The sequence below is a fragment of the Dermochelys coriacea genome, chromosome 27 (genome assembly GCF_009764565.3).
Source record: "Dermochelys coriacea isolate rDerCor1 chromosome 27, rDerCor1.pri.v4, whole genome shotgun sequence".
NCBI lineage: Eukaryota > Metazoa > Chordata > Testudines > Dermochelyidae > Dermochelys > Dermochelys coriacea.
Genome location: NC_050094.1, coordinates 3,725,537 through 3,740,862, shown reverse-complemented (window position 1 = coordinate 3,740,862; position 15,326 = coordinate 3,725,537). Strand labels below are relative to the sequence as shown.

General features: G+C 57.7%; 1 protein-coding gene across 2 annotated transcripts in view; it reads right to left on the bottom strand.

Annotated features, from left to right (window-relative positions):
- The window catches only part of SMARCD2 (SWI/SNF related, matrix associated, actin dependent regulator of chromatin, subfamily d, member 2), a 36,270-nt gene that overhangs the window by 4,121 nt on the left and 16,823 nt on the right, over window positions 1–15,326 (bottom strand). Inside the window, exons 1-10 of one of the 2 annotated variants that reach the window (XM_043503274.1) lie at window positions 13,069–13,206; window positions 12,453–12,637; window positions 10,231–10,273; window positions 9,078–9,200; window positions 7,677–7,796; window positions 6,807–6,902; window positions 2,871–2,972; window positions 1,339–1,500; window positions 768–865; window positions 131–266 (exon numbers count right to left, since the gene is read on the bottom strand). In XM_043503274.1, the coding sequence (XP_043359209.1) occupies window positions 131–266; window positions 768–865; window positions 1,339–1,500; window positions 2,871–2,972; window positions 6,807–6,902; window positions 7,677–7,796; window positions 9,078–9,200; window positions 10,231–10,273; window positions 12,453–12,637; window positions 13,069–13,176 (1,173 nt within the window). In that variant the 5' untranslated portion in view covers window positions 13,177–13,206. Of the gene's footprint in view, window positions 1–130; window positions 267–767; window positions 866–1,338; window positions 1,501–2,870; window positions 2,973–6,806; window positions 6,903–7,676; window positions 7,797–9,077; window positions 9,201–10,230; window positions 10,274–12,452; window positions 12,638–13,068; window positions 13,207–15,326 lie in introns of those variants that run through there. The other variant, XM_038385162.2, reaches the window with a different exon arrangement.

Genomic DNA, 15,326 nt, shown 5'->3' with positions numbered 1-15,326 from the left:
CGACCCTGCAAGCCAGCCAGGATCCCAGCCATTCACAGCCTCGGGCTCCGCCACTCCCACAGCAGGACTCCTGCTCTCTACAGATGGGGGCAAGGGCTGAGCTCCAGGGTGGCACAGACATGCCGCAAACCTTGGTATCCAGGGAGGCGATTTCCTGCTGGTTGGTGGTGGAGGCCAGGAAGTTGCTCATCTGAGCTTTCAGGGGGTCATCCACCTCGACATCAATGTCATAGCAGGCAGTCTTCTTCTGGTCGTTGGGATCCACGCTGCGGGAGGGGAGGCTGGCAGTTAGGGCCTCCACCTGGCACTTTGCAAACAGCAGCCAGCCCCCCAGCTGGAGACATGGTCACGTGCAGCCGCAGCCCCACCCCCAAGGGAGACCAGCCTCCACCCCTGCAAAACCAGCGGAAGCACAGGCAGTGGCAGGGCAAACTTCAGCCTGGCAGGAAACTGAATGAGCTGCATGGAGCTCATCACACCCTGGGTCCGGGCTGGAGCCGGTGCCTAGCCCCATCCCCTGGCCTCCTCCAGCCGTTCCATCTTCCGCTCCAGAGCCGGCCAGTCCTGCCCATCCCCCACCCCACGTACACAGCCCATCCATCCCTGTCCCCCACTCCAGAGCCAGCCAGTCCTGCCCATCCCCACGTACACGGCCCATCCAGTCTGAGCACGCTGAAGAAAAGAATCCCAGAAGCAAACCAAACCCCAGCCCGGCGCAGGTAAGTCCCAGCCCCAGAGCAGACAGCAGGAGCCATGCCCTGCCCTACCTGATCATGTGGTTGATGATGATGGGATCCGGATGCTGCAGCAGGCCTGCCAGCTTCATGGGGATCTCGGAGAATCGCATGCGAATGCAGCTGAAGATCTGGGGGGGGCAAGTCAGAGCATTAGCAGCCTGGTGAGGAGGCTCCTTCAGTCCACGAGGGGATGGGACCTAGCTTGCAGGGCAGGGACCAGATCACCATTTGATGGTGTAAGGCAGGTAAACGCTTCAGTGACACTCATGGGAAGTGGGGCACATTGCAGAGCAACTGGCATGGGGGCAGCCAGATCCTCAGCACTCCTCCCCCAGAGGATCCCTGGCAACCCTGGGCATGGCCCAGAGACACCTTCCCCTCACCCACCTTGGGCCCAGCCGCAGGCTGCTGAGCCCATTTCTGCATGGCAGGGACCAAACAGCAATGCTGGCCAGCAGGGAACGGTTAACCCGAGGCTGGAGAACCCCAGCTGGTGAAGGGCGGGAACAAGGGGCTGGTCTCTGCCAAGGGACAGCGGGGCCAGGCTGAGCTGGCTGCAGCCCTGGGCACACAGGGAGGGAGTGGGAAGGCCCAGACCCACCTGGCGGAAGTAGCGGTTGCAGTTGATGTACTCCTTCTCATGGCTGTCCTGCAGCTTGTTGTGTTTGATGTAGAGCCACAGGGCCTGCATGATGCTGGCCCGAGTCTGGGTGTGGACACCCAGCAGGCGAGCCAGGCGAGGGTCCAGTTTGTACTGCGGAGGCTGCAAGGAGACACAGCGCCCGGCTAGAAACAAATACAGAGACAGTGCTCCACCCCAGGGAGGGACCGGGCATCTGGGCTCCATTGAGGTACCCGGATGTTCCCTCCCAGCACCACCTGCTGATACAGAGCTGCACCAAGCATGCCGAGAATGGAGCTGTCTGCAGCCACCCCTCCTCCCTTGGTGGGCACACTGGGTCCAGAAGGGTTTGTGGTTAGAGGGGTTGGGGGGTTGGTTTGCTATTGCCATTCGAAATTCAAGCTATGGGCGCAGCCCAGCTGAGAGCTGTTTGCACTTCTCCCAGAACTGGTGCAGCTCCAGCAGCACTATCCCAGCATGCAGTGTGGCTGGGCTGATAGGATCAGGATGGGACCTGTAGTCTTCCTGGGCCACCAGGGTGCTGATCTAAACTGATCTTCTCTCTGCAAGAGCCTCTCATGAACCCACCTGGCCACTGCCTTCCTCACCGTCCCTGGTGACCTGGGTACCACTGGCCAAGGGCTTCACAGGCCACCGCGAGAGTGGCCACGCATCCCTCTTGCATGGCGGCCAGCTAACCCCCTGGCAGAAGCCCAAACTCTCCAGTGCGCTTGCTGATTATCCGCCAGGAGGGCAGAACAGGTCACTGGAGGGGAGAAAAGTCGGTCCCATGGGAGCCAGCCCCTGTCTGGGGAAAGGACCCTCACGGGGGGAGGGACAGGCCTGGCTCCTTCACTGTTCAGTGAAACCTGGGGCTGGGCCACACCAGCCTCTCCTGCTGTGGGACCCAGCACATGCCCTCCCCATCCATGGACAGTCAGCAGGTGGCCTCACAGACCCACCAGGGGAGAAAGAGAGAGAGAGAACCCCCGGGCTTTCTACAGCCTGCAGAAAGAGAGGCTCTGGCGGGGTGCAGCCATCGACAGCTGAAAGGGCAGCCCCAGGACCCCCAGGGGGTGGTGCATATGGACAGGAGGTAGGTGGGGCAGGATGGCGACTCGCTGGCAGTCAGTGCCGGGACATGCCGCCTGCCTCCGGAATTTGTCCCCCCCACTCAGCAGAAACTGCCAAACCTGCCCTCCCTGGGGGGAGCTTTATGCCTGCTCAAAACAAGCACGTTTTGCCTTTGGGATGCCCCAGCATGCACATGGCAGGTATTTTTATATACCTTTGCTGCCCCCACCCCCCCGGCTCCTTAAAGTCACTTCACGGGCTGCTCAGGAGAACTGCCCCTGGGGCGGCCCCTGCCAGTCAGCCCCTCCCTGTGCTCCCAGCATAGCCATACCATTACCTGCTGCTAGAGGGGAGGGGCTTTCCCCAGGGCAGACAGGTTGGGCAGTGGAGGAGTCGGGGGGACGCCAGGCTGCACTGCTGACCCCAAAGGGTCTCACCTGGTGATCCAGCATGAGCAGCAGGGTGCATTTCACATTGACATCGCCAGGGCGCTTGACCTGGAAGCCGTCCGTCTCTTGGGTCGTGGGCATCCTGTGCCACTAGAGAAAAGGCCAACATGATTAAAGATTTACTGCCAAGACCGCAAGGGGGCACTCTGCACATGTTATTCACTAGTTCATCAACATCAGCCGTTTGGAGCCTGACCCAGCGCCAGGTAGCTTGGGGCCAGAGCCTTCTCCGCACCCTTGGGCTGGCACCCTGACAGCTTCCTGACCAGATTGCTGTGCAAGGGTCTGTGAAAACCCAGCTCCCAACTGCTCCGAGTGGACTTTAAACATCCCAGGGCAGTCGAGTTTGAGCCTGTCCTTGGTTGAAAACTCACCCTGCACGCTTGTGCAGCTCAATGTGTCCCACTTCCCTGCTGCCCTCTACCCCAGGGGGAGGAGGCGTGTTGCGTATGGTTTCTGAAGAGCTCCTGTCTCTGGCGGGCCAGGGGGATACAGAAACCCGAGATATCACAGTTAGGGGTTCACACAAACAGCTCGTTAGCAGCGCTGTGGCTGGAAACACAAGTCAAGAGCCCTGGAGCTGTGCAGCTATCACAACCCAGCCCCTTGGTGGGCTGGAGAGTCAGAGTCGAGTTCTTGAAGCACCTCTGAGCACAGCATTGTGAATTCCAGGACCGGCCCTGAACCTTCCTAACACAAGCCAGGATGTTGCAGACAGGCTCAGAATCACAAACCAAGTGTAACTCGAGTCTGCAGCCAGCCTGGAACAATAGTGCTGGGACAGGGCCCTACCCACTTCTCTCAGAGAGTGAGCGGAGCCACCTGGAGCGAACAGTGGAGAACCCCGTCAACCAGCACCCTGGTGAAGATAATCCCCCATGATTTAACCTCCCTGGGGACGATCAACTAGGAATCACAGTGGGAGAGGATGGGGGGGGGGTGAGGAGGAGTATTGCAGGGGTTGAATACATTAGTGTCACTGCAGAATTTGGTCCCACTGTGCCATGGAGTACGATGCCCCCCGACCCATTATTCCCAGGACCCTTCAAAATTGTCCAACAGGCAGATCTTGGCGATCACAGACCTGTTACAGCAGCTTCAGAAACCGTTCAGATCAACGGTAACCGGGGTGGGGAATCTTTTCTCTATCAGGGCCACAGACCCACAGAAAAAAAAAAAAAAAAAAAAAAAAAAAAACAGCTGTGGGCCATACACAGCCCCACGGGGGGGAGGGGGTGCAGAGGCTTAGGGTTCCCCTAGGCTCCAGGGTGGGGCCAGAAACGAGAGGTTCAGGGTGTGGAAGGGGGCTCTAGGCTGGGACGGGGTTGGGGTGCAGAGGGGGTCAGGGCTCTGGTTGGGGCTGCAGGCCTTGGGGTGGGGCTGGGGATGAGGGGTTTGGGGTGCAGGAGAGTGCTCCGGGCTGGGGCAGGGGTGCAGGTGGGGGTCGGGGGGTGTGGTCTGGGAGGGAGCCAGGGTTCTGACCTGGGGTTCAGGGTGTGGGCTTCAGTGCTTCCTTCAGGTGGCTCCCGGTTGGTGGCGTAGCGGGGCTAAGGCAGGCTCTCTGCCTGCCCTGGCTTCACGCTGCTCCCAGAAGCGACCACCATGTTCAGCCCCTAGACGGAAGGGTCAGGGGGCTCCGAGCTGTGCCCACAATCCCCGCAGCTCCCATTGGCGGTTCTTGGCCAATGCAAGCTCAGAGCTTCCCTGAGCAACCCTGTGCCTAGGGGCCGCAGGGACATCCCAGTCACTTCCAGTCGCTGTGCAGAGCAGACCAGAGTTTTAACAGCCTGGCAACCCTCCCCGCGCAGCGGGGAAAGGCAGCACTCGTGGCTCCAGCCCAGCGGGGGCGCATCAAGGCTCGGGACTTCTGGCCTGCAGTGCAGGGACTTGCCATAGGCTGGATGAAATGAAGCAGAGGGCCGGAGGTTCCCCACCCCTGAACTATAAGTGAACACAGAAACTGTCAATCTGGGTCAGAGCTGAGGTCCATCTAGCCCGGGATCCCACACTACAGGCTGGAGGCAGGTGCAAGAAGCCCTGCAGGAGGCAGTTCTGGGATAATCTGCTCAGGGGGAGGGGAGGGGGGCATGGGGGCAAGGGGGGGGGGGGTGTCTGACCCCATTAGAGGTTGGCTGATGCCTGGGACCGGGATGGTTTCGAGTGTTCACTATTCAGCTCGGGATCAACTCTTCCTCTGCCACCCACTAAGCTCTTGGTCCAACGACATGTCTGGCAATAAGTTTCACAGGCTAGTCACACATCACGTTACCAGAGGTTTCCTTCTTCCCCAGCCCCCAAGGGCTGACCAGGTAAAAAGCAGATTTATGATGATATTCATCCGAGGGCTGGGACAGGCAACATTAGCCCCGGACCAGCGACCATGTGGAGGTTGGGATTCTCATGCCCCATCAAGGCTGGAAGGGTCTAGCACGCACCCCACTGCAGCATGGGAATCCTCCCCTCACATGAGGGGATGGAGAGCACTGGGACATTCTCTGAAGCTGCTGTACAGCCCCTTACGCCACCCCACAGAGCCCTAGGAAGCTCGCCAGAGGACCCCTGGAGACCCAGCTCTCCATCCCTGCTCCATCCCATGAGCCGAGATGCTGTGGGGTCACTCTGACCCCTCAACTCCCATCTTGCCTCAGAGCTCCACATAGTGGATTTCAGGGCAGGTATTTGTCAGGAGCAGGTATTGGGCAGGATAGTGCTCCATTATCAATGGGATTTTACAGTGTATGGGCCCCTGAGGCAGGATCTCCCAGGCCCTAGAGGCTGCAAGAGTCATTCTACATGTGGGGTGTGGGGAGCTGACACGCACAAGGTAGTGCCAGCAAAGCCACCGAGTGGCTGCTGGAGGCACACTCTCTCTGCTGTCTATTGAGCAGTATTGCACAAGCCCCCCTTCCCGCCCCCGTTCTTTTTGAAATCTAGACACGACAAGCACAAGTATTGGTGTGGGCAGCAGTCGCCGTCATGGCATGCCCAGCACTGCCCTGCCCAGACCTCAAGGGCCATTTCCACAGTGCTGGGACACAGCCCAATTCCTGCCTCAGGCTACAACGGCACCAGGACCCTCCGATTGGTCCTGCTGGGTCTGCAGCTCGGACTGGGGCTGCCTTCTTCACCCAGCACCTCCCCTGTCCTCGAGCTCCTCTCCCACCTCCTGCTCTCTGCAGCTCAGGCTTGGTCTGACTGCCCACTGCTCACCCTCCCCTGCCCCACCTGAACCTCACCTCCGGTGACAACTGCACCCAGCCCACCCCAAGGGCCCCCAAGACTGCATCTCTAGTCTGCTCCTCTCACCAACACCACTTCTCAAAACCATCCCACACCCCACTCCCAGTTCTCCTCTCCCCAAGCAGCTTCCTCTGCCAACCTGCACTGGGACCCAAGAGGTTAACAGCCAGGACTGCTGGGGCGGGGCAGGGCAGCAAAGCTGCAGGCAGTTGCTGCTGGGAGCCTTCCAGGTGGGGGCGGGGGAGGAGAGGCAGGCCAGGCCGTTGCCACTTCAATCTGGGCCACAGGCCAACAACGCCACAAACAAAACAAAGCCCCAAGCTGGAGGCCAGAGCAAGCCCCAGCCACTCCCTGCAGGGAGTGCCCGGTGCAGCCACTTAGATGCCAGCCCCAGCATTACTGCCGTTCTCCCGGCTCCCCCACGGAGCGGATCTCTGCTCCTGGCACTAGCCCTGGGGGTGCCAAGTACTCAGGCCGTAACTAGCTGGTTAATGGTCTCCCTTGGTCCATTTGGGTCTTGGCCAAAAGGATCCTTCCACCCCCCCCCCCACTGAGCATGCACCAGAGCCAGCCCCAGGCCTCCAAGGAGCCCCAGAGCTCGCAGGCAAGAGACCCACTGCAGGGCGCTGCTAGGACACAGCTGCTCCACCCTGAGCTGCGCAGCAGCTGCTAGATGCACCGCACCTCCACCAGATGGTTGTCTGGTCCATACAGCTCCTTGTCCAGTTCGATGACGAGGCTCTTGAAAAAGGAGGAGAACTTCCTCTTCTGCTTACTCGGCTGAAAGACAGGAACCGGTGCAGTGCTCGGCCTGACCTTCCCCAGCCCCAGGGCCCTGCAGCGGCCAGTGGGCATGAGTGCAGCAGGCCATTACCAGAGCCCCAGTACCCAGACAGATGGGGTGGGGGGAATTAGAGGTGTGGCTACAGGCAGCTCCTCAGCTGGATGCTCCCAGACAGTTGTGGGTACATCAGAGCTGCCATTGGTGCTGTGGGGCCCAGGGAGCACAAAGCTGTGCCAGGCCCCGATGACGCTCCAGTGACGCATGGGGCACAGGGAAGGGGGGCTGGCAGTTTGCAGGGTAGGGCTATGGAAGGGGCATAATGGAGAGGCCCTACACAGCTAGAAGTGAAGGGCCACTCTGGAAGAGGGCCTGGGAACGTGTTGGCACATTGGGGGAGGGTAAGGGGGTGCCATCAGTGCTGTGGGGCTCCGCAGAGAGTACCAGGTGTGGTGTGGTGTGGACATTCACACAGCCTCCCACACTCGGGGCAGAGCACACTGTAGGAAGTTAGGTCAGACGAGCCAAGTAAGGAACCTGGGCAGGGCCAGCATTGCTCCCTGTCCTGTGGCTATCAAAGGGAAGGTCTGGGCTGGGAGAGAGGCTCTGAACATGGGGTGGGATAGAGGGGGGCTTAACAGCTGTGCGCAGCTCCCCCAGCAGGCGCTCGGTGGGGAATAAGGGAACAATTCTGAGCTCCACTGTGCAGCACCAGGCAGCGTGGAGGTTGCAAGGCCAGCAGTCAGTTTACACTTGCGCGCCTGCGTCCTTACATCCTCCAGGAGCTTGCCTTCCACACGCAGCTCCCACGAGGCCACGCGCTCACTGCCGTCCCCCTCCTCCTTGCCTGGGGTGAACGTGTTGGAGATGTAAATTCGCAGCTTTCGCTTTTGCTGTGGTGTGGAGAGAAACAGAGGAACACTCAGGATTCGGCGAGCACTCAGCAGCACCCACAACAGAGCCTCTCCCTACAGAGACCTTGTCATAAATATAAAGGGAAGGGTAAACACCTTTAAAATCCCTCCTGGCCAGAGGAAAAACCCTTTCACCTGTAAAGGGTTAAGAAGCTAGGATAACCTCGCTGGCACCTGACCACAATGACCAATGAGGAGACAAGATACTTTCAAAGCTGGAGGGGGGGAGAAACAAAGGGTCTGGGTCTGTCTGGGTGATGCTTTTGCCAGCGACAGAACAGGAACGGAGTCTTAGAAATTAGTAAGTAATCTAGTTAGATATGCATTAGATTCTGTTTGTTTAAACGGCTGAGAAAATAAGCTATGCTGAATGGAATGGATATTCCTGTTTTTTTGTCTTTTTGTAACTTAAGGTTTTCCCTAGAGGGATTCTCTGTGTTTTGAATCTAATTACCCTGAAAGGTATTTACCATCCTGATTTTACAGAGGTGATTCTTTTTACTTTTTCTTCTATTAAAATTCTTCTTTTAAGAAACTGAATGCTTTTTCATTGTTCTTAAGATCCAAGGGTTTGGGTCTGTGTTCACCTATGCAAATTGGTGAGGATTTTTACCAAACCTTCCCCAGGAAGGGGGTTGCAAGGTTTTGGTGAGGATTTTGGGGGGAAAGACGTTTCCAAACGGGCTCTTTCCTAATAAAAAACCCAGTTAGACGTTTGGTGGTGGCAGCAAAAGTCCAAGGGCAAAAGGTAAAATAGCTTGTACCTTGGGGAAGTTTTAACTTAAGTTGGTAAAAGTAAGCTTAGGAGGTTTTCATGCAGGTCCCCACATCTGTACCCTAGTGTTCCGAGTGGGGAAGGAACCTTGACAGACCCGCTGCCAGGAGAGGAAGCCGCAGCTAGAGTGGGAGCACCATCTCCCATAGTGATCGGGGAGGGGGAAGGAGAGGAGCTTGCACACAGGAACTGACAAGGCCGGACCTTGGCTGCAATCTGCCATGCTGCCCCAGAGCCACACAAAAGGGCTATGAAATTGCTGCTAGGCCACACGCTCCTCTTGGTCCCAGCTGCCTGGAGGGCCACCTCCTCCATGAGTATCTTGGGAAGGCCCAGAAGTGAGGTGGGCCCCACTCAGACAGGGCAGCTCCATCCCCTATTTTTGCCCTTCCAGCAAGGCAGCTGCCTGCTCCTTTGTTCCATGGGCTGGATCACAAGCAGGAGTTGCCCCAGCAGGATCCGACTTCCCAGGGGCTGCCACGCACCGTGAGGGGTTTCTTGATGGCCTCCTGGATTTCCATTCTCTTCCGGGCAATGGTCTGATCCAGCTTGCGCTCAAAGGCAAGAAGGTCCATGTAGGCCTGAGATTCTGGGACCAGCTCCCGGATCTACCAAAGAGAGTGCCCATCACAGAACTGCCATGGGCCCACACCACATGCCTGCCCCTTCCCTGCAGGGACAGCCTGCTGGTCTCCACCCTCCCCAGGCCATGCGCACATCGCAGCTCGCTCCCCCCGTATCCTCCAGCAGCAGCTCCCAAGTCATGATGCCAAGCCTCTGAGCCCAGGAGTCACTAACACCACCGAGCCCGACAAGACGGAAGCCCAGCTTGGCCTTATGCCATTTGGAAAAGCTGTCCAGTACCCCGGGACACCCTGAAATCCCCACCCCAGTTGAATAGGCCTGACCACCATGATATGAACACCCCAGCTCACATCCCCACCCACAATGCCTGGGGTGTCTGAGCTAGGTATCCCAGCTGTTCAGGCTCCAGCTCTTTACCACTCTACTGCTGTGAGGCTCACCCCGGCAGGCGGGCATGAAGACAAACCTTCCCCACAGCCCATCTCTGAGGACCTAGCTTCGTTCCGGAGTACTGTTACTGCAGGCACGCCCAGCAATGCATCTGCCAAGCACTCCAAGCAGGGCTGGCGGCATGTTCCTGCCCCCATGGGCACTGCCACACAGCTTGGAGCCTGCCTCTCCACTCTGCAGCCAGCCTAGGGTTCCAGCCCAACAGCTGATCTCGCACCGTTGAGGGCAGGGCAGACCAAACACCCCAAGGGAAATGGCCTTTGTCAACAAGACCAGAGGCTCAGAATGGGAACAACGGCCCAGGAGCTCCACCAGGGTTCTCAAAACCAAGGCACTGTTGCTCTCCCCCAGCCGCACCCTGGATAGTCCCTAACCCACAGGCATCATCTTCCTCTGCTGCTACAGAGGGCACTTCACCTCCCCCCCCCATCTCCACCCCACTGAGGGTGCCTCAAGACCCTGGGCACCTTCTTACCCTCCAAGGGCAGGAAGGTGACAAAGAGAAACTATCTTCCTCCTACAATGCCCGTTCCACTGGCATGATTACACCCCACTCCGGGGCTGGGGCCCAGCACCCTCGCTCAGCAGGGAGGCAGCACTTACCCTCTGTGGTAGGACCTTGTCCGCCATCTTCCTTCTTTTCAGCCTGCAAGCAGCACACAGAATGGCAGCATTAGGTGAGCGCAGGCTGATCTCCCGAGAAACTTTTAATACCCACATCAGACCAGAGACCCATGCACTGGGGCTTTGCAGACACAGGGCCTCCCTCTCCTCCCCAGCACATGCTGACCACCCTACCCCTCAGCACCGCCTCATTTGCACCACAGCTTGTTATTGGTTACAGTGGCCTGCAGATCTGGTAACTCCAGCCTAGAACTCAGAGGGTCACAGCGACTCTCAGATCATGGAGAGAGTCAGCCACCTAGCCATCCTTAAATCCCCTGGAGACTGGGCTCCTTGCTGAGGGCGTGAGAATCAACCAAACAGATCTGGAGTTTCTAGACCACGCCATCTCACCTAGCTCAGGAGCGCACAAGACATCACAGATTGGTCAGTCAAGGTGTGGACTCAAGACAGCTCATTACGGATCGGGGTTGTCACCTGAATTACCCCAAGCTTGGGTCTGGCTACCTCTAAGCACCGCAGCAGCGCTCTGGCTAACAGCAAGGGGCAGGATGTGTAGAGCGGGAGTATCCCAGCACCTCCCAACATCCTCCAAGAGCTGGACATTTCTGCTAAAACAATCTGCAAAGCAGTTATTGTAGACATTTGAACTGTCCTCATTAGGTTTCAGAGTTCGTATCGTGCTGCCCCAAGGCCTATGCCGATACCCTCCCTGCTGACTGTCAGCTGGTCGCTCAGACGGGAGTTCAGCACAGGAAGCCAGGAGGTCCAGTGTTTGGAGCGGTCGCTCCTACAAACGTACCTGCCCCTCTGGGAAGGAGGCAGAGCGAGGGAGAGGGCCACACCCAAGAGCTTCTGGACAATGGTTGCCTCTTGCACGACATCAGGCTGTTGGGGAGCCCTGGCCCATTAGCTCTGCAGCTAATAAGGGAGCAGAGCCAGTGCAGTGTAAGCCATGGGGGTCAGAGCGCAATGCCAGGCTGGCTAGGGTGGCCAAGCTCACGCATGGGAAGGGGTCCCTCACTCCCCCTTTCCATCCCCACAGCCCAGGTGTTGCTCGTGCTGTGGAGATCACAGGAGGCAAACGGAGGACTCCAGAAACAGGGACACTGCCAGTAATCAGCTGCTTTCACACCCCTCATTCAGCCAGCTACATTTCCCCATTTATCTAAATTCCACCTCTGCTCAGGAACATCACCCAGACGCACAGACCCAGTGAGTCCCCTGAGCAAGTCTCTTCCCCAGATGCCTGCAGCCAGTCTGTGACCGCATGGAAAGCTGCATCGATTCCCAGAGCATGGGAGCTCTGGCATCATACAGTTACAGTTAGGCTCCGCTAAAGGGAATGCAAAAGTACGGGCTCAGTTTGACCCAGCGATCTGCAAAGCTGGTAATGCACCTTCATTCAGGTTTTGAAATAACCGGGGCCCAGGGAGCAGCCTCCATTAAACCCAGAAGAACCTGCCCTGGGGCCCCTGAGCAACAATCAACAAACCCACATGAAAACAGAAACAGAGCAAAGCAATGAATAGCACTGTAAACAACTCAGGATGTGCTGGCACGGCCGCTCACCTCGAAAGGAGGAAGAGGCCAAGTGAACGCTGCGTGCCGGAAAGCTGGCTGCCACAAGGCCATGACTTTGGCTGCAGTGACGCTCCTATCAGCCTCCAGCCCCACAGCAATCCCCAGAGGACTTCCCTCTGTTCCCAGCAGCCTGGCAGGGGCGTGGGGGAGACATTCGAGGCATAAAGCACACCATACAGCCCTCTCAGGAGAGGTCCATAGCTCCCATTGGGTCTGTGAGCCTGCCAGCACAGTGACACAGCAAGAGCCCCACTTGCACCAACACTGCTTTTGTTGTGGGTTTGTTTTTGTTTTTTTTTGGGGGGGGGGGGAAGACACACGACATGACAGTTCTCAGAGCCCAATCAGAGCCTGTGCAGGGAGTGATTAGCAAGTGACAGACACTGGATCCCCACAGCTCCCCTGCAAGGGCACTAGCATTCCCCCCACGTTGCAGTTGGGGAAATGGAGGCAGACGTAGACCAGTGACGTGCTCCCAGCCTGGAGCCCTGGACAGAACTGGATTGGGATGTGGCAGCACAGCCCAGAGCCAGCGCACTAAGCACGACAGCGGTGGGGACTTTCGGCTCGCCCCGTCCCGAGATCAGGCAGATCAGCAGCAGCGCAGATGCCCTTACCCTCGCCTTTGGTTTGCCAGGGATGGCTGCGACTGTGGAGCAAGCAGGCGCTTTCTAAAGGGATCCATAATGGATTGAGGCATTCCTGGTCGCATCGGAGAGACTGCTCCATAGGGGGATCCTGAAGGGGATCCCACTTGCAATCCTGCCATGGGCATCCGGCTCCCCGGCGGCATCCCAGGACGCTAGCAGGAGAGAATGAAACACGGTTACCTTGGGCAAGCCTTTGACCCACACGGCCCAGGAGTCTGTGCACCCAGCGGCTTGAGGCACAGAAGGGAACTCAGAGCCAGGCAGATGCGCTCTGAACATGAAGGCATCGGGAGCAGGCACCGAAGAGCCTCCAACACCCCACCCAGCGCACTCACAGGGGAGGGTAACGGTGTGGAGCAGGGGGCACAGCCAAAAAGCCACGGTGCAGGGGCAGCTGCACAAGGTGAGGGCTCATCTACATTCGGGTTTTACACGGAGATAACTGGCTGCTAATCGACACACAAGACTAGACTGGAGACACTGTAAACATCTGTGTTTCACCCTAGGCTGAGCACAGAGCGCTGTCACCTGCTGTGCTATGGCGGGAGGTGTGGGGGGCAGGGCTGGGAGTACAGTCACTCACAGAGATGGGGGGACGGCACGGCTTCGGGGCACAGAGAGCCATCACCAAGTTGCAGCATGGGGGGCCCAGAGAGATGTCACTTGCTGAGATGGGGGAGCACAGCAGCATCACCCGCTGAGCTGCAGCGTGGAGGGAGGGGCCATGCTGGCTGAGCTGGGGGGAGGGGCACAAAGTGCCATCATGGGTTGAGCTGCAGTTTTTGCTACTCTCCAAGCCGGAAAGTGGAACAGAAAATGCAGAAGTGCAAGCGGCAGAGAGCACCCCCCATGCCAACGGACTTGTCAGTACATGGGAAATCCCCCTTTGTGAGTCCTGGCAGGTTCCACCACAGGCCTGGCCGCTTTCACTTCCCTCTGGGGGCGGGGAGGGAGACACTGGGGCTCAGCACAGAACGAGAACTCCCTGCTCTGGGGCAGGCCCTCCCTGCTAATGCCTTTGGGACCCACATGTCACCACCCTGATTCCCTACAACACAGGAGCTAGGGCACCAAGGGGATGCGCACCCATATCGCACTCAGCAGCTACTGGTGGGAGGTTTGGGCTCCGGACTGGCCTGGTGCCTGCCCGGTGCTGCAGTGCCTAGGATCAAAGCAGCTTGACTCAGGGCACACAACGGCCTCTTAAAGCATGGCAATGGCCTTCACACAGCTCTGTTTATTAGATTCATGTGCCCAGAGATGGTGTGCATGGCTCAGGGCGGGTCCTCTCTCCTGACAGCCCCAATTCTGGCCCCAGAACCATCATGATAGGGCTGTGCCAGGGAGAATCCAATTCCCTAATGGCCCATTGGCCCACCACTTACATGTACCTTGTGAAAGACAGTATCTGATTAGGTGACAAAGGCTGCATGGGGACCAGAGGGGTTTGAGAGACTTTAAATGAGCCCGGAGGACACCTCAGGAGGTACAAGCTTGATCCTGTGACCTCTGGCCACATCTCATGATCCCCCTGGGGATCCAGCAGAGCATTCCTTGGAGGCTGTAAACCCACAACTTCAAGCCTCAACCCTCCTCTCCAGGATCCACCTCCACACAGAGTCAGGCCCAGACAGCTGGCCTCCCCCCCAACAGGAACGATCCAGTCTCCAGGGCACCCAGAGCAAACCGGAGCATTGCATGCTGGGATCCGCAGTCTCTACCACAGCACTGAACACAAGGCTGTAATTGGCCCCGGGTTACCTATATTAGGTGCACCCTTGGGTGCCTGACAAACTGCCAGCGTGGTCGCTGGCTGGCCAACCGCCTCAGGGCTCCCTAGTTTGCTTGGTCTGCCTTCCGAGATATCAAGAATGGGCTCCCTATTGCCAAGGCTGTTGCATGGTTGGGAAAGTCATCAAGCCAGCAGGACAACATTTCATTGCTGCCGGCAGCTCCAGAACATGCTGAGACAGCACCCACTGTTCCCCAGCTGCTTTTGTTTGGGCCCTGCATGTGACGGATGGCGTTGGACAGCATGGAACAAGCCCACTGCAGAAAGACTGACTGAGTCGTTGTGTGGTGAGCGCTCCCTCCAAGGGAGAAGAGCTAGGGGAACTGACCCAACGAAAGAGCCATGTAACGGACAAGCAGCAGTGCTGCCCAGGAGCTCAACAGGAGCAGCTGCCGGGCCTGGTGCATAAGGCCACCAATAAAACAGTGAGGGACCCATTTAGCTGGGCTGGAAAGAAAAGGAGTAGCAGCCTATGGATCTCTGTTCCAGATGTGTACTCTGTAATGCACATCACAGCCAGGTTTTGCACAGCTCAAAGTGACATTTTAGGTGAACTTAAAGAACTTGTTTGCATAGAGCCATAACTTCAGCATGAAGTCGGGTGATGTAGCGATCGTTTGAGAGCCCTAGTTAATAAAGCCTTCTCCAGAACCAGCCTCCTGCACACACAGCCAGAGGGGGGTGAGACACCGCTTTTAGGAGTAACAGGAGCAGTTCAGTCTCCATGGCTCACACAGCTGTCGACCACTTGGCTGAATTCACCAGTTAGCATAAAGCCTGGGTTTGGACTGGGGGAAACTGGTCCCACCAAACTCATCTCCTATAGAAGCCAAAGAGCCATTAAACAGGCACAATTTTTACTCCCTGCTCAGCTGGACTAGATGCAAACTGGTGAGCTACAAGTGAAAGGTTCTGACAGCTGCTAGATATGCTCTGAGGCCCCGGTTTCTCAACAAGTGCCAACTTCACAGGAGGTCCTATAAAAATATTTTGAAGTCCACATTTAAACACATTAAGGTTGCAAAGTCAGGCACCCAAAGTTAGCAAGT